Genomic DNA, 17,305 nt, shown 5'->3' on the forward strand with positions numbered 1-17,305 from the left:
CAGCCAAAGCTTCCAGGTTGCCCTATAACGTAAATCATTGCAGTGTGGAGTTACGTGTGCGTTGCAACCCAAAGGCTGAGTAGAAGGGAGAGTGGGCTGTCCAGGGCTCTACAGTTGTTAGCAGCCTCTCCCAATGCAAACTTCTCTTTTTCCCTGTGCCAGGCCCTTCTGTGCAGGGGAAAGCCAGGCTGGAGAGGTTCGGAGGTCCTGCACAGTGGTGCACTCCTTCTGCAAGGCTGGGGTGAAGCAGGGAGGTGCAGGCAGAGGACTGGCTGACCAGAGCTCAGCCTGAAGATATGGGCAAGTTCTGCCCCAGCTACCAAGAGATATTGAATTTTATTTTTTTTTTTTCTGAAACAACTGGCTATGAAGCCTTTTAATAACATAACAGAAAAGGTCAGAGAAAGAATTTCACACTTCTTGAGCAAGCAGGCAGCCAGTAGAACTTCATGCCTTCCAGGAATGAGAGGCACCAAGAACATACACCGCACCCTAAATTAACTGGGGCTCTGACACCCCCAGCCAAGTGCTGCCTGGGCAGCTGGTGGCTTTTGATGGGTGCTGGCTTTCCTAGCAGCAGGGAGCAGACTGGAAGGCTGTGCCCTCCAGAGGCACGGTGAGCAAGGGTGCCGGTTCCAGCACTGGGCAGAGGGCTCGGGGCTGTGTGCGGTAGGAAGGACAGTGCTAGGTGGGTGGACGGCTGTTCTTCTGCCATTGCCACCGTCAGTACCTGCGATGGGATTAGCAAATATCTTCTAAAGTAAGTCCCAACAACTGTTTTTTTTTTTCTTGGGATAAGAGGAGCAGGAAAGAGGAGGGTGTCTCCAGCCCAGCTGGGAAACCCAGTGGCTGCAGAAGAGGATGAGTTGTTAGACTGGAGACATGTTGACAGATCTCAGACCAGATGGATAAATCCATTGCAGAGAGGGACAAATCAATAGGCAAACAAAAGAGGGACGGATAAAAGGACATGGTCCAACATCCACGTACCCTATCTTAATAATATTAGCACAAGCCTTGCAGGAAGCGAGGTCTGCACGAATGGTGACGTTCCCAGGGCAAACCCCTTCTGCAGGGAGAAGAACAATTGTGTGGGAGCAGGGAGCGAGGTGGGGAGACCCAGAACGAATGCCCTCCGCTTTGGGGCAAAGCACTGGGCAGGGGATGATCTGCTAGGGAGGAGCTGGTAGGGCCTCTCTGAGTCCAGAGGTAGCAGAAGCCTTCAGGTACATGCCCCCATGGTGCTGCTAGTCTCCATCCTGCCCCAAGCTGCGCCATAGCTGGCAGCAGGGAATAGTACTGCCCTCATGGTGCACATCAGCTGAGATAGGAGCAGAAAGAAAAGTCTGAGTGTCCCATGCCTGGTGGCTGTGAAGAGGACTGATGCTGGCCAGGCATCACACCTGGCAGCTCAGGACTCTGCTCCTTCCTTTCACAGGTGTGGAGGGTTTGAAAGTGGTCCCGTTAGCTGTGATGGGGCTGGAAATACCCGATGAGGAGCTCTTCTGTGACTTGGGGAGGGGGAGAGGCGTTGGCACTAGATGGAGTTCTTAGCTGGGAGGTTTTTTTGGGTGGAGGAAGCTATGAAAACATGGCCTTGCTTCTGGGGTCATCAAGACCCAGCCCAGCTTCCAGCGAGCTCCCCGCAACAGGGAGAGGAGCAGGGGGTTCAGCCCAGCATCCCCTCCAGTTCTTTCGGTGGTGCACTGGGGCTCTGGCACCAGCCACGCGCCTCACGTGCAGCGGAGGATGCTTGGCTGGGAAGAGGAGGGAAGGTGTGAGCGTGTGTTCGCGCCTGTCAGACTGAGCCTCTGGCATGCCTGGGTCCTGCCTCCTTGCAAAACTACAGGGTCTAGGTGCTGTGACAGGTGGAGTGGAGGGCACAGTGCCCCTCCAAAACGACCTTTGGAGAGCAATTGCCATGAGCTGAGGTCATCGTGGTGCCAGCTTCCCAAAAGCCAGGGACCTGCACGGTGGCGTAGGTACGTGCCTCGCTCTCCATTGCTAATGTATTTGCTAGACCTAGAGGAATGAGGAAGGAGCCTAAGACAACCTAGGAGGAGGTAAAAGTTAAGGGGTGGGAGGTCTCCTTAAGCTCCTCATATCCTATAGATCTGCACTGCCAAGTCCTCCTGAAAAGCTCCAATAACCAAAATCATTAAAGCCCAAACAAACCAAGAGTAACTTGTTCTTAACACAACAATGCACTTGATTTACCTTGACGGGTCTGGAGAAAAATAGTTCTCCAGGGAAGTGTGGAAAGTAATCCTAGCTCCCTGATCCCTCCTCTCCGCTTTATTTGCCCCTGTCTGGCTTGGCTGCGCAGGCTGGGATCAGCCGCTGCGGCTCCATCAGCCGGCTGGCTAGCCAGGAGCAAGCTGGGGAGGGTGCTTTGTGGCCCCCTCCCAGCCCGCGCTCCCTGGAGAGGCGTGGAGGGATTTCCAGGGAGTGCATTACCTGGCTGCCCACCTTCAACCCCCACACAAGCATTCCCCAGCAGAGGCGTTAACCCCTGTAGTTCCCAAACTCTCCTGCCGGTTCTTCCTTACTCAGGCCAGGTCAGGCAAGCCAGCTGCCCGCTCAGGCACCACTCTCAGGCCAGCCACGCTTTAAAAATAACACTGATGGGATGGTTGTGGAAAGATTTGTCCCAAATCCTTGCTGAGTTAGTGACTGCCTTCTCCCTGGGGTATTATCCTCCCACATCCTTGCGAGGTTATGCTCTTTGCCTTGCCTTGATATCCTTCTTATGCAGAAATACCTCTAGTCTGGGAGGGTGCTGGGTTTCTCCCCATGAGAACCATCCTTAAGGAGTCTGAAGGGGATGCAGAGCTTTTTCGGAGCTTTGAAGTGTTCGGTCCCCAACATTTTCGGTCAGGGGAGCACAAGGCTGTTGTGTGCTTTCCAGAGTTATCTTTTGCAGACCCTCAGGAATAGTCTGAGCATCTCCAGCAGTCCACAGGCCTCAGACTATAAACTACAGTGCCCGAATCAACCATCAGGCATCGATTTCAGCATGGGAATGATTTTCTGTAGTTTGTGGTATGCAGCAAGGCAGGTAAAATAAGCAGCGTGTTCCCTCAGGGCTTGATAATCTGGGTCTGTAAGACAGTTTTGTGCTTTTAAAAAAATGCCACTTTCCCATTGTTTTCTGAGCTTCAGATTATAATTTTTGGGGTTATTTTATGGAAAGGGGGAGAGAGAAGGTCTCTGTCTTTTTTGCAGAATGCATTAGCCTAGATATTCTTTTATTTTTATATTTTTTGTATATATACTTTCTACATACATATTCTGGCTTACATTCCCAAGTAGTCCCTTTCTGCTACCCTCCATGGGCTGTCCCCTCCCTGCGCATCGTTCCCAACACAGCCATTCACCTGGAGTCTTGTCTTGCCCCTCTCTGCCACGGCGCTTCCTCGGGAGGAGCCTTGTTAGTAAGAGCCTAATGAAGTAAATGCGCTAATTAACCTTCCATTACTTTCCTCATTAAGGCAACCTTTAATTTGGTTGGCAAAGTTTCTCTCCTTTACCACCCAGCTGTCAGTTTTCTTCTGCTTCTTCGATCTCTCTTTGGCTTCACTTCAGGGACAGGAAAATCGATCCCGGCCTGATTTTCTTTCCCCTACTTTCCAGCCAGCTGTAAATGCCAGTCAACAAGAAAGTAATAATGTAGTTTTCCCACCCCAGGAAGGAGAGTTGCAGACATCAATAAGCACCTATTTAAAATGCAAATCGCTTTTTCAATCAGCCATCAGTCTGCCACTGGTGTGAGTTTGGCCGGGGCACGGCGATGCTGTGGTTCGTGGGCTCCTGCATCCTGGCCCGGAGTTTTGCAGCGGAACCAGGGCAGCTTTGGGGTGCCTGGGAGGGTTGCACCCCTCTGGGTTTGTCCAACTCCAAGTGCACGTGGCCGATGGAAGCGGCATGTGGCTTTGCTTGCAAACTCGGGGGGTTTCCTCTGGTTGCCTGTGCAGCCTTCAGGTCTCACCCCACCCTGCATCCCTCCATTCCTTTAGACGAGGGCACCTGCTGTCCCCTAATGTCTGCATAGCTGCCCCTGTCTTTTGTTTCTTGATGATCTCCGAAGCTTTTATTTCCCCTTCTTGGAGGAAAAAGTGAACAGAGAGGACAGAAATAGTCCCAGATAAAAGGCACTGGTTGTAGAGGCTGAGCAGAGGATCTGGCTGTAGCTCTGAGCTGCTGATGGGCGAAATGCTGTGCCAAGGGACTCACCCCGAGCTGTGTTCCTCTCTCGCGTGGTGATGGTGGCTGCGTGGACCAGCCTTGAGGGAAAGCCTACATCGCTCCCTATTTTGGGAAGGTTGTATGGAGTAAAGAACATAGCCAGTCAGAGCAGGGAGTGAGGTGGGGCAATACCTTGCAAATCAATGGATGGATGAAAAGCCTTCCAGGGATGAGCATACTTTCAGCTTCTGCAGAGAATTAAGTGGGAGATAAACCATCCCTTGCCCCATCCGTGGCACCTGGTGCCCCCTCCCAGCGTAAGGACTGGAGAGTGGTGCAGCCCATCATCTCACGGGGCGTTGGTGGTTAGTAGGACTGTGTTCCCCCACGTTGTGATGGGGATAGCGCAGGGCTTCTCAGCTTTCTCCAGTTGACTGACCTCTAAATTTTCATCAGGGGGGTGAAGATCCCTGTGCAGCCTGCTTGTTTGCGTCCTGCTCTGCAGGGAGTCACCTACTGCACGTGTTAGGGGTAGCTTTCACCTTCTCTGCCTTCCGGCATGGGTTTGGGGAGCACAGGGTGGTCAAACATTGGGAGGAGACGACTTCCAGGTCATCTTTTCTTTTAGCTTGAAGTGAACGGGAAATGTATCCAAACGCCCTTGCTGGAGGGGGTGAAGGCCAGGGAGGTGGTAATTGCCAGCTGAACGTCCAGGGAGAGCTGGGTGTTGCAGAGGATGGGCTCAGGAGGCAGACTCCCAGTTGCAGGCTGGAGGGAGGTAGGATGCGGACCCACTTTGGGGCAGCAGTAACGGTGTGCATCCTTGCTGGGAAGGCTTTGGCCTGGGCATGGCAATAAAGGGGTTTTACTGGGTTTTACTGGGTCCGGGTGATAGCCAGGGCAGAGGGAGGTGGAGGGAGGGCAAATTTCTGATGTCCTCCAAGGCTGGACTTTGTCCCTCTTTCCAGCCCTCCTTCTGGCCCACACAGCACACCCTCCCCTTTAGCATCTTAATTGATCTTGTTGTTCTCAATCTGCTCCCCCTTCCCTGTGCTCCAACTCCAGCTGTGCTTAAACAGAACAAAATCTCTTCCAATTTCCCCACCGCTTAAAAGAAAATTGAATCCTTTATCTGCAAGAGGAGAGGAGAACTGCAAATACATGAAACAGTAAATAGTTAAATAATCAAAGCAGACGAATCCAAATTGCCTGGAAAGTTAAACATGAATGGCTTGTCTTCTTCCTGCGTGCTTCTTGATTTTTTTAAAAAAAGAAAAATATGCTTGCACTCCTTGTTGCTGTAAAATATTCTTATCAATCCAGCTCTGTAAATAAAGGGAAGGGGAGGATGGAGTTACCAGGTAGCAGCCTGATTGACAGATCTGAAGTCCTCGTCTTTCTGTCAGGGCCCAGTGCTCTTTGGCTGTGTTTATCTCTTTAATCTAAATATCAATCTGTAAGACCGAAATGGGGTGGAATAGGAATCATGACAGCCCGAGCACTGAGGAGAGAGACACTTATTGCAGCTTTTGCAGCCGCTCCGTGTCCTGATGGAGCTGTCAGGATAAATGTGCAGCTAAAGCGCAGAGGTGGGAAAAACAAAACAAAATCACAACTCCCTCCCAAAAAAAGCCAATCCAGCCCGTGAGGTGGGAAAGAAACACGCGGAGCAAATGCAGACCTGCTCCTGTCCAAACTGCATACTGCAAAGGACAAGCTGGGCAGCAGGATGCCCCCCACCCTTCCCAGTGTTCCCAGCAGGAGACGGGGCTGGGTGGTTTTCCCTTGCTGCTGGCTTTGGTTGATGATTTGGGAAGTGCCTGGGAGATGAAGGGAGAATTTTTCCCAAGGTGATGCTTGCTGCCGTGCGAACACCCTGGCTTCACACGTCCTTCTCAGCAGTCCCTTTAGGGCAAGTGCCATCTTAACCTCGTTATGCCCTCTCCCAGACTCAGCACCTCCAAGCAAGGGCAACTCTGTCATGCTTTCCCACGCGCAAAGCTCCGCCAGAGCTACAGCTCCTGAGATTTTAATCTGTTTTCCAAGCTGGTTTCCCCTGTGACCCTAGCACCCAAAGTACCCAAAGCACCCAAAGCAGCCGGGGCTCTGTTTCTTCAAGCAAAGAGCTCCCATGTGAACCAGCACCCAGAGGGTGCCGTTAGCTGAAGCGATGCTGTGACAGAGGCAATGTCACCCTGTGGACAGGTGACCTCGCGCAGCCCCTTATGCAGCTGACTTGGTGTGTTAAGGGGTGACTAATTTACTTAAAATGGGCATTTAGGAGTCATGAGATGCGTAAGTCAACCTCCTGAGATCCATCAAGCCATCCAGAGGCCACTTTTGCCTTGGGTGATAGGCTCTGTGTGATCTTCCCATGGCTGGCTGCTGTGTCCTGTAACCACACCTCTTTTGGTATCTCAAGTCACAGGAGTAAAGCCAAGGTTCTCCTCCCCTAAAACACCCTTGAGAAGTGGCTGCTTGCTGTCTGACTGAGACTCAGGTGTACTTTCCAGCTCCTGGGGACTGAGGATTTTGTCTTCCTGGCGGTCAGCCTATGGCTTCTGGACCACAGTTTTCCTTGGACTGAACAAGGAGCAGCCCTATTGCTCTCTCTGGGAATGCCTCTGCTGGCAGGGATGTGTTTTGGCCTTGCTACCCCTTGCTGACAAACTAAAAAGCCCGCTCTCCGGCTGGGTTTCCTTCATACTCAAAGCAACCATGGGCTGCATCCAAGTTCTGGGTGAATTATCCTCATTTGTGCTAGGCAAATGTTAGGCTTTGCTCTTCCCGTTCTCCAGGCCAGGATTCAACAAGTTCATGTCCATCTCTAGGCAAGGACTGGTTTGGCTCTTCCCTCCTCCTCTGCTTTTGTACCCCCTCTCGTTGCTGTGCCCCAGATGATGCTCATCACCTGGATGAAATGGAGTTGCAGATGGTGGGAGGCACGACTGGCTTCCAGGAGCTCTTGCAAATACTTCAGAGATCATCGGGGATTTATATTTCCTCCACCAGACTTTGACCTTAATTTTTTCCGTTTTGCTGGGCTGTAAAATTCATTAGAGACCCAACAGCAAAGTGATTGAGATGTCAAGCCAGGCAATTGTGTGGTTATTTAATCTATCAGATGTGCCGCTTGCCATTTAGGTGGACAACAGGAGAATATGAAATCAATACGGTTCATTAGCGGAGTACTTGCGCCCAGCTCCAGCGCGGAGCTCCAGTAAAACCCGCCGAGGCGGCTGTCTAAATGGTCTTGGTGTCACCTTGCGTGATGCAAACCTGCACTTGAGATGCCTGCTTCTCTCGCTCAAGGGCTGGTTTCTGTCAGCTCGTGGTTTAAACCCCGGTCTCCGGCCATTGCAACAGCCTGGCTACAGTAAATTGCTCCCTGCTAAATCAAGGCTGCCCAGGCAAGTGTTAACCTTGCTCGCAAGGAGCTGATGGTGCAAGGAACGCTGTTATAAAACACAATCAAGGAGGCTGTTGTTTTCCCCGGTGGCTGGCAGAAGAGGTGGGGAAAAGCTCTGCAATTCCCAGGGGGGTCGATTGGCTATTTTCCCACCCCCCCCAACCAAGCTCAGCACAGCCCTCTGGGGTCATTAGCAGCGATTCGGCTCCGGGCTTGGTGCAGACCCCGTGGTCTGGAGCAGCTGGGGAAGGTGGTGGTGGCAGTACCCCAGTGTCATCCCGGTTCCCCGCTCCCTCCTTCCCGGCTAATCACGCCGCTGGTCTCCGGCACGGCAATGCTGGCCGGCCGCTGGCTCCACTCACGCCTGATTGCCACCTCCCACCAGGCAGCCGCTCTTTAGAGGCCTGGGAAAGAGCACGGTTGGGGCAGGCAATGCTGGCAAAAGAGCTGTTTTCTGTCTGGGAAGGGTATAATGACTTTAAGTAGGTTTTCCATTGGTTTTCTTGGTCCAGTTTTGAAGCCCAGTGATTGCTTCTTATGGAAGGTCTTGGCCCTTCGCATTTCTCTCCCCCAACTCAAAAATCAAATCCCAACCTGGGGGATAGCAGAGGTTAGCTGTCATTCCCTCAGGACCTGAAGATTGCAATAGGTTGCATTTAAGAAGGGATGCTTGATGTTTAACACATGCAGGTTTAGGTGGCTCCAAAAATTGGTATGATGAAAGGGCATGGCTCCCGACCCTGGGCTGCTTGTACTATGGTCTGAGCAGCCCATGGCTGCCCGGTCAACCCCAAAGAGCAATGGCATCTGCCTCATTTTACTAGAAAACCGGAAAAAAAATAGGGAACAGATGGGAATCCTCCTTCCATTTGCTTTCTCCCATGGCCCAAGCCCCAGGCATCTTGCTGGAGCGACGATGCCTTGGTCTCTCTGCTGCCCACCCGGCAGGGCCAGGGGAATGGGCAGGTGGGCAGTGACAGGGCAAGACACACACCCAGTCACTCCAGTACCCTGACAGCTTTTTGATGTTTGGTAATTGCTTTCCTGCTACAACTCTTTTAAGCAGAGAGTTTCTGGCCAAAGCAATTCGCTCCCCATCAACTTTTATTTCCTGGTTTCTGCACGTGAGGTAGAGGAGGGAAAACAAAGAGGGTGAATGAGAGCAAACGGACCTGGGACCCACTCTAGCGGCCTCACGTAGAGGGAAAGGTGGGAAGGATTTGCCTCCGTTGGTGCCAAAGGAGGCCTCTTCGGGCAGGCAGGACATGGCAGCCCATCTCATCCAGCCAGCAACAAATCGTCCTTCCAGCGTTCTCTGCTCACTGCTGCAACCAACCTTCAGCTGGTCATCCCTACCTGGCAGGTTTGGGGGGATGACTGCCTTCCCAGGGGCTCCACAGGAAATCCACACTGCCCCAAACAGCTCTTTTTGGCTCTTTAAGCTCTTCCCTGCTCCTGCTGCGCTCCTTGAAGCTGCTGTGAGCAGAGTTAATCTCGGGCAGTTTAAGGAGTCATTGAGTGGGGCTCAGCAGATGATGAATGTCGAAACCATTACCAGCGAAGCTCCGTGGAGCTGTTTAAAACTGAATTCTCCCATGTAAATTTCTGCTTCATCAATCCTGATGACATGTCAAACATTGCTATTGTTTCCCGAACAAATTGGACGACATGCCCTTTCCTGCAGATTTGCCCACGAGAGCAGAACCGCTCGCCGGCTTCTCGCTTCTGTCTCCGGCCCTGCCGGCGTGCAAGCCGGTGGGGAAGAATGGATGCAATGGCCCTTCCTGGGACGAGAGGGAGACACGTAAAATATTTGTGCTTGGGGGATGGAGGTGGATGGAGGGCTGGGCCATGGGTATTTGTGTGCCTGTGATTCACGTGCCGGGTGCCCATGCCATGCTGCAGCTCAGTAAATTAATCCTTTGGGTTACCCAGGCTTCCTCTTCTTGCCACTCTCCCAGAGTTTAGTTGCGCAAATGTGTTTTTTTTAGAAATGGTCTGCGCCGGTGACAGCTCATAAAAGTACAGATGTGGACCCGCATTTTCATCCTGCCCTTTTGCAGGCTCCAGTGGGCAAATCCTGCTTTAATATTCTGGGCAGGAGAGGAGCAGCCGTAAAAGCCATTTGATTGCTTCTCCAGGTGGAACCCCAGGAAACTTCCAGCCAGATGCCTTTCCTCCCCCGGCTGTGGGGATGGATGCATGCATGCCAGGGGGGAACTAGTCAGCAAGGGGGGGCGGCTGTGGGAAAACAGCTGACACCCAGGGACTGCAAAAGGCCCCCACAAAGCTGTCAGCTCAGTGGGATTTGGGGTGTTCTGCACGCAGGTTGCGTGTGCTCCCTGGGAGCCCTCAGGGTCGCTTTGCAAAGGGGGTGTGTGTTGCCTCCGCGGGGGTTTCAAGCATCTGAGCATCTTTTTTACCCTTAGAGGGAAAACATTTGATAACGCAGAAATGAGCGTAGATCCAAAATTAAATATGCTGAGCGTGCACGGTTTTGCTTTTTGTATATTCCCTGTCACGCTCAAGTAACCTGCGCCATTACCCGGCATTATGTCTGTGACGTTCAGTTGCCAAGAAAGCTATCAAGCAGGCAGCACCTTCCACCTCCCCTGGTGTAAATCAGGGTAATTAATTAGCCTGGCTGGTGAGGTGGTGTACGGGGCAGGGTTAGGCTGCCCGGCCTCCTTGCTCCTCAGGAGCAGACTGCTTTGCCTCGCTGCAGTTTTGGCTGGCCCGGTGTCACTGCTGCTTGGGGTCCAGCCCACCATCCTGGCTCACTCCCCGTGGCCCCACCGCCTCCCCTGCCAAGCAGCTCTCTGCTGACCTTCTGTTAACCTTCCTCCTTCCCTATATTTTTTCCCCCAGCAGAAGAAAATTACACTTTCCCAGTGTTGTCTGTCACAGCAATAAGCACTTACAAGTGCAATTGTGTGGGGCCAAATGAAGAGAATTAGTTTTGCCCGTGCTCTGTGGCACTGGCAGGCCCCCTGTAAATCATTATTTTATCACCAACCAATCCAGATGCATGGAAAATGCCTTTCTGGGCTCTTCTCTCACACCAGCCACTTAGGGAGTAATGGGACCTAGGGGTTCGCAAAGGTTGTGGGCACAGAATTAACGGCTGGGAAAAATCCTGGCCGGGAGGTCAAGGGCTGGCTCGTACCAGGTTATGCTGATGGTGATCAAAGCACTCAAGGATTTTTGGGGAGAGAGGACCCAGGGGCCTCGTTGGCCAGCCCCAGCCATGCTCTGGGGCTTTGCCGCCGCTATTCACAGCCACCTGGGCTGGTGGCAGGTATTGGGATGGGGGACTAATACCGTTATTAATTGGCTGAGGGAAGCTGGGTTGGGCAGATGGTGGATTAACCCCCCTGCTCCCAGGTGTTTCCATTTGGAACAGCAGCCAGGCTGCGGCTGGGATGGGGCTTCTAAGGAGCAAGGTGCACCCCAGAGGGGGCTTGGCCCTCCAGGAGCAGGTGCTGCTCACTCGAAGGACATCTCTCTGGGCAGATTTTGGCAGGTTTGTTCCATTTTGCTGAATGCACATGAAAAGTCAATCCTTAAGTACCTTAGCAGCGGAGAGGAAGATTGGGAAATCAGTAGGTCTGAATCACTAGCGCACCCTTCAGCTGGTGTAAAGTGGCAGGAATTTACCACCCAAGCTGGGGAAGCATTTTGGGGGCGGGGGGTGGAAATGAATTAATTCAGGCTAGTTTTCATGCATTTGCACCTCTGCTACCCCATGGAGTGGCAGGTAAGCAGTGCGTGGGGGTAGAGCTGTTTGATGTGCTCAAGCCCTATTCTGCTGTCAAGGGTAATTGAGGCCATCGATAAATCAGGAAGGTTTCAGGAACAGGTTGTATGTTCCATGCCAGTCCTAAAATACAGCCTTTTGCTGGTATCTGGACGTAAAATGTGTCTTTGACCCTGCTTTTTCACAGACCTGTTGGTGTCTAAGTAATCCAGACAAGACTCAATTTAGAAAATATACTGGTGGAGAAAAAGGATATTTTGGGGCTTGTATTCTACTTTCCTCACCTAAAAATAAAATCTTCTGGTCCTTCTTCCTGATGCCGCTCATGCATATTTTATATATTCATTAGAAAAAAAGACTTTAAAATATACATAAATCTTGCCTTGCTCATCCAGAGCTGACACCTTGTGTTTCGCACACCTTCCCCAGAAGGTGCTGGTTGCTTAGCCGTGACCAGCCTGCTCCAGCTTCAGCAGCTGGCAGCGGCGTACGTGCAGCCAGTCCCGCCGCCGGCAGCTGCCTGGCTGAGCGCCAGCACCGCACGCCCGTGCCGCAGCACCCTGAGAGCCACCGCTCCGTTGGCGGGGTTGCAGCAGAGTGCACCCCCAGAAGGGCTGTCCAGTGGGAGCTGATCACGGAAAGCAAGGCCTAAATCCCTTTCCTTGCTTTTCCTGGTCTGTATTTTAGTCTGGGAGGGAGTTTTGAAGGGGGATAGGTTTTTGTTTCCCTCCCCATAGCCCCAGACGCGCTGCCGGCTCTGAATGCGCTGGGAACGGTAAGAGCTGTGGATATGCAGTCCTGGCTCTTTGGCTTCACGGGGCCAGGATGGGTGGCCTGCAAGAATTGCCCATGGAGACCTTTATTTCACATGCGCTTCCCAGATTAGTTTACTGCATCAGGGAAAGTAAGGAGGCATAAGATTTCCCACTGCCAAAGGTTTTGGGAGTGATGCTGAAAGATGTTGATGAAGGGCCGTGATCTAGAGCAGGCTGTGAGTCAGGGATGTGCTGGATAACCAAGGTGAGCACAGACAGCCCCAGCCCCGCATCTCTTGGGTGACAAATGGCAGCACACAAGGTCTGTGCTGGTGCTAGCCCGGAGGCGCTTGGGTAGAAGGAGGTAAAGAGGATGTAATAGCTTCACTAGTGTAATGTGATGTTCCCATAAATACCTTCATTTATTAACTTTTATTTTTTCAGGCAACTGACAATGACGTGGGCACATATGGGAAAGTCAGTTATTTTTTCAGCGATGATCCTGACCGGTAAGTGTGAGTGAACCACCAGCATGACTTTGATTCTTTGCAATGCTCTTCTAACCTTACCTTCAGCACTTGCCTGTTGCTCAGCGCATTTAATGGCTTTGCTAAATCAGCACCAGCATTGCTTGGGACCAATAAATGAATTTGCCAGCAAGTTGTCAGCCCTCGAGCATTGCGTGCGACCACTGGTGGTGGCCGGCTGGGGGAGGCACGTGGGCTGCCCAGCAGAAAGGATTTGGGGGCCTCTGAGCACAATTTGTCTGCCTGTAGAGCAGCAGTGAGGGTTTCTGTCCCACCACTTGCACCAAGCTCTTGAAGATACTCTGGGACCAAATATCCCTCAGAAGAAAGCAATGAACTTCACCCACTGCAGTGCTAGCTGTCAGGCTGCTGCCACCCCACCTCTCCATTCCAGCACGTGGTCACTGGGGCTTTCCCCCCTCCTCTCCTGTCCCCTCAGTTTCTCTCTGGACAAGGACACGGGCGTTATCCTCCTGACGGCTCGGCTGGACTTTGAGACCACACAGCGCTACACCCTGACCGTCATTGCTCGGGACGGTGGCGGGGAGGAGACGACGGGGCGCGTCAGGATCAATGTGCTCGATGTCAACGACAATGTGCCCACCTTCCAGAAGGAGGCATACCTGGGGGCTCTGCGGGAGAACGAGCCCTCCGTCACCCAGGTGGTCCGGCTCCGGGTGAGGCACTGGAGTGGCTCCTCCGCTCGGGATGCACAGTGGGGAGACGGGTGTGGGTTAGGTCTCCATCCACTCCTGCTGCTGTACCTCCTGTGTGCCTCCTAAAAGTTTTGTGCTTTACTGCAAAATGCCACTGGGTGTGGTGCTGTAGCCATGGGCTGCCTCCATCATCCTCCTCTCCTCTAAGTCCCGTGCTTATACGGCATCCCCGGGACCTGGAGCTTCTCCCAGGGCACAGGCAGTGCCTCCAAGTTGCCTTGCCTTTGCTCAATAAAGTCAGCAGGCACTGAGGGGAAGGTGCTCCGTTTGTTGCTGATGGAGCGGTAAGCCTCTGCTGTGGAGGGAAGGCAGGTAGGGAAGACCGTTTGCCCCTTCAGCACAAGAATAAACTTTGCCAGGATGCGAGAGCACAACTTTCCCTCCATGGGGCCAGGCTGGGTCAGTGCCATGGGGAGGTGGGAGAGGGGGACTGGGCAAGCCCTTCCTGGGAGGCGGGGTGGGAGGACAGGCTGGTTTACAAACCCCCTCAGGACCCCTGATGAGTGCATCTTCTTCCATCGCTTTTCCGCTCTCCTAGGGTGCAGCCTGCACCTCCCATGCCCTCGGCTCTCTCCCATTGCATATCACTGGCACAGCTCCTGTGTTCATTTATTGCCTCTCCTCATGCCCTAGGCATCTGATGAGGACTCCCCTCCAAACAACCAGATCACGTACAGCATCGTGCAGGCATCTGCCTTCCGCGACTACTTTGATATTGTGGTGTCAGAAGGGTACGGAGGTAAGCGCTGGTCCTGGGACCATGGTGCCCCTGACGAACAGCAGCATGGCCCCTGGCAAGCAGCAGCAGCAGCTCAGGCTGCGTCACACCCCTGCAAGCAGTCATGTCAGCAAGCTTTAAGAAGCCGCTCCAGCTGCTGTGTTTCCATGGTGTACAGCTCATGTTATGGTTATGCCAGTGCAAGGAGCTCAGTAATGCCCGGTGCTCGTGTTTTCAAGGTGTTGCCACCTCGAGCAGGCACCGTTGGCCCTGGGAAGTGGTGTGGATGGGCCAACCCCCCCAAGCTTGCCCACCATCCTGCTCCGTGCACGAATGTCCCCCTGACCGCCCTACTTTGCATCCTTTCAGTGGTCAGCGTGAACCACCCCCTCGACTACGAGCAGGTGGCCAACGGGGTTATTTACCTGACAGTGATGGCCAAAGATGCTGGCAACCCACCGCTCAACAGCACCGTCCCCGTCACCATCGAGGTGTTTGTAAGTACGGTGCCTGGTGATCTTGTTGTGGTTTCCCTGCAATTTCTCCACAGCGGTGCCGTCAATCCATCAATAACCCAGGAAGACTATCCCGCCCTGTGGATGTGTACACGTGGATTGCAATTACACGTCTCATATATGTATATATGTCATATATGTCTCATGCATGTGTGTCACACGTATTGGTTAAAGAAACCCTGTCCCTGACATTTGGTAAGGTCTGAGTGACAGGGGGTGAGTGAGAGTGTCTCTGAGGGGGTGCCACTATGGACACGCGCAGATGGGCTGTCCGGGCCCCATGCGCCTCCTCCCTCTCCTCAGCCGTGCACAATGCACAGGGAAACCCCTGGAAGTCGTGTGGTAGGAACCCCAGCTAACCCTGGGGTGAGGACCAGAGCTGCGGACAGGGTGGAGATCTATCTTCTGCCCTTGCTTTCGACTGGGTGGTTCACTGAGCGCTCAGTGAGCCCGTCTCTCATCTCGCAGGGAACTCGTGGCTGGGATGCTCCCCATGCTGGTAGCCAGAGGTGCTCACTGCAGCTCAGATGCAGAGGAGAGAGCTTTGGCTGCGTGTTAGCACTTGTAGTGTTGGAAATTATCAGTCCCTGAATCAATCACAGGCAGTTGCTTGTTTATCTCCCCACTGCCAGCTGTCCCAGCTGGGCTGTGGGCTTCACCGCGCACCTCGTGTGGCTGCATACGTTCAAACCCCCTCTAGGAGGGGTTGCTGCTGGGAGAGGTAAAGCATCGCAGCTTTCCTCGGGAAGTTTAGATTGGATTGTCACTTTGAGGCACATTGTGGTTCGAGGACATCTGTAGGGTGGTATCAGCAATTGAGACAGCTTACTTGATAACCTGTCAGTCTTGTAGTGATGGGATCTAAGCCAGGCTGGCGGCAGCGTCAGTCTGGGAAGGCAAGAAAGATGAAGTCCACAGTGCTGTAGGATGGGAATGAAGTCCTTTCAGCATGCCTTTCCTCCAGCTCCCTCACTGTGCTCGGGAGAGGGGGAACAAGGCAGTGCCAGGGGGGTTAGCGGTGGTTAAATACATCCTCCCCATGCTGTGCTTTAGACAGCATAAACGTCTCTTTCTAGAGACCACACTTCAGTGGGTCATCTCCTCCTGATTGAGTCTGTGCACTGGTGGGGTTTAAGTAGCTGTCACTTTTCCCACTTTCAACCAAAGGGATTTTCTCTCAACTGGAAAAAGAAAAGAAAAAAAAAAGCTAGAAAATAGGAAGAAAATGAGGAGGGAGCATTTCACAAAGGCATTTGAGGAACAAGAGCCGTGAGAAGGCAGAACAAGAGTGAGTGCGGAGGGAGGTAATTTTTTTTCGTACTTTGGTTGTTGGTTTTTAATAAAGAAGTCAAACTCGCCTTGTAGATTTCCCATTAGGGGACAATACGCTTTTGTAGAGGGAGCTGCCGAATCAGAACTAATAGCACGCGTCATGCCAGGATCCGGGGAAATATCACCGCTAATAAGTTTCTGCCTCGCTCCCTGCCGCTGACACCCTGTTCAGGGCGATGAGCTGGCGACTGGTAGCGCGTGTATGTTTGGAGGAAAGTGGGTTGTGTGCTTAGTGTGAGTGTTTGCTGTTACCAGCATCCCTGAAGATATGATGGCTGTCTGAGGCTGAGGGTCAGGGGACCATGGGAAGCGGGTTTTGTGCCAGTCAGCGAGGTGGGATCGTGAGCGAGGTGGTTTAGCTGGATGCTCTCTCCCATGGGAGCAGAGGAGGCGTGCTCGGTCCCGTCTGGCATCGCTGCTGGCGCTGCGGGAGGCACGCGGGAAGGTTTACAACAGGGAGCTTTGGAGTTCGTGATGCTGAAGTGGGAAATGTCCTTCTTAGGTAGAAAAGCCATGCACCGGTGCTGCAGGCAGGTGCATGCCAGGTCTGGCCAGATGGAGAACCGGCCAGGAGCGAGCCCCTGCCTCCTCGGGAGCTGGCTTACCGGGCCATGGCAGTGCTGAGCACAGCCTGATGAACTCAGGACCACTAACAAAACGGTGCAGCATCTGCTCTGGCTTGCCTCCATCCAGCCTGCGTCCGGCTGCCGGTGGCATGTGGATGCATATTCAGTCTCTCCATCTCCTCTGCCTTTAACCTGCCTGGACCACCCGGGTTTGCCCTGGGGCAATGACCCCAACCCAGCTTTGTGAGGAGGAGCAGGGACATGTGGAGGGCACCCCAGGCAGCAGGCAATTTCCTCATTACCCTCAGAGGAGATGCAGTGAAAGCTGAGTGATGCAAAGGCTGATTAAAGGCCACCTGCTTCCAGCAACAAGAGCAGAGGATGGCAATTTAATTGCAGTACGATGGGCATCGTTTGCACGTGAAATTGCCTCAAATATGAAGTTTGGTGGCAGCAGAAGCAGCTGAGCCTGAAGGTCCATCAGCAGCCTCCAGGTAGAAAATATCTCCAGAGCAGCCCCAGAGAAACAGCAAAGCCCATTACGGTGTTTTAATGTCCTGGCGGCTCCATCTTTCCCTCATAGGCAGTTGGGTTTGGTTCATTTAAGGCAGATTCTTAACGTTGTTTAAGCAGCATTTAAAGCCCCACTGGGGGAGCTTTACACTGGTCCAAAATCTGTTTTGAGCGATGTCTCGAGCAGTTGCTCCTGCCTGGTTTCACCAGGCTGGACACCGTCACTAGCAGAGACAGGCTTGGAGGGAGCGCATTGGTACGCAAACCAGCTCCCCCCGTGAAAATGCTGTAGCCGCTCTTTCTGCAGAAACC

General features: G+C 52.9%; 1 protein-coding gene across 1 annotated transcript in view; it reads left to right on the forward strand.

Moving 5' to 3' along the window:
• Nucleotides 1–17,305, forward strand: part of CDH23 (cadherin related 23) — a 204,658-nt gene that overhangs the window by 124,621 nt on the left and 62,732 nt on the right. Inside the window, exons 13-16 of the mRNA XM_075109417.1 lie at nucleotides 12,551–12,615; nucleotides 13,073–13,310; nucleotides 13,983–14,088; nucleotides 14,437–14,564. Coding sequence (XP_074965518.1) covers nucleotides 12,551–12,615; nucleotides 13,073–13,310; nucleotides 13,983–14,088; nucleotides 14,437–14,564 — 537 coding nt within the window. The remainder of the gene's footprint in view (nucleotides 1–12,550; nucleotides 12,616–13,072; nucleotides 13,311–13,982; nucleotides 14,089–14,436; nucleotides 14,565–17,305) is intronic.

This window comes from Phalacrocorax aristotelis, chromosome 14 (assembly GCF_949628215.1).
Source record: "Phalacrocorax aristotelis chromosome 14, bGulAri2.1, whole genome shotgun sequence".
Classification (NCBI taxonomy): domain Eukaryota; kingdom Metazoa; phylum Chordata; class Aves; order Suliformes; family Phalacrocoracidae; genus Phalacrocorax; species Phalacrocorax aristotelis.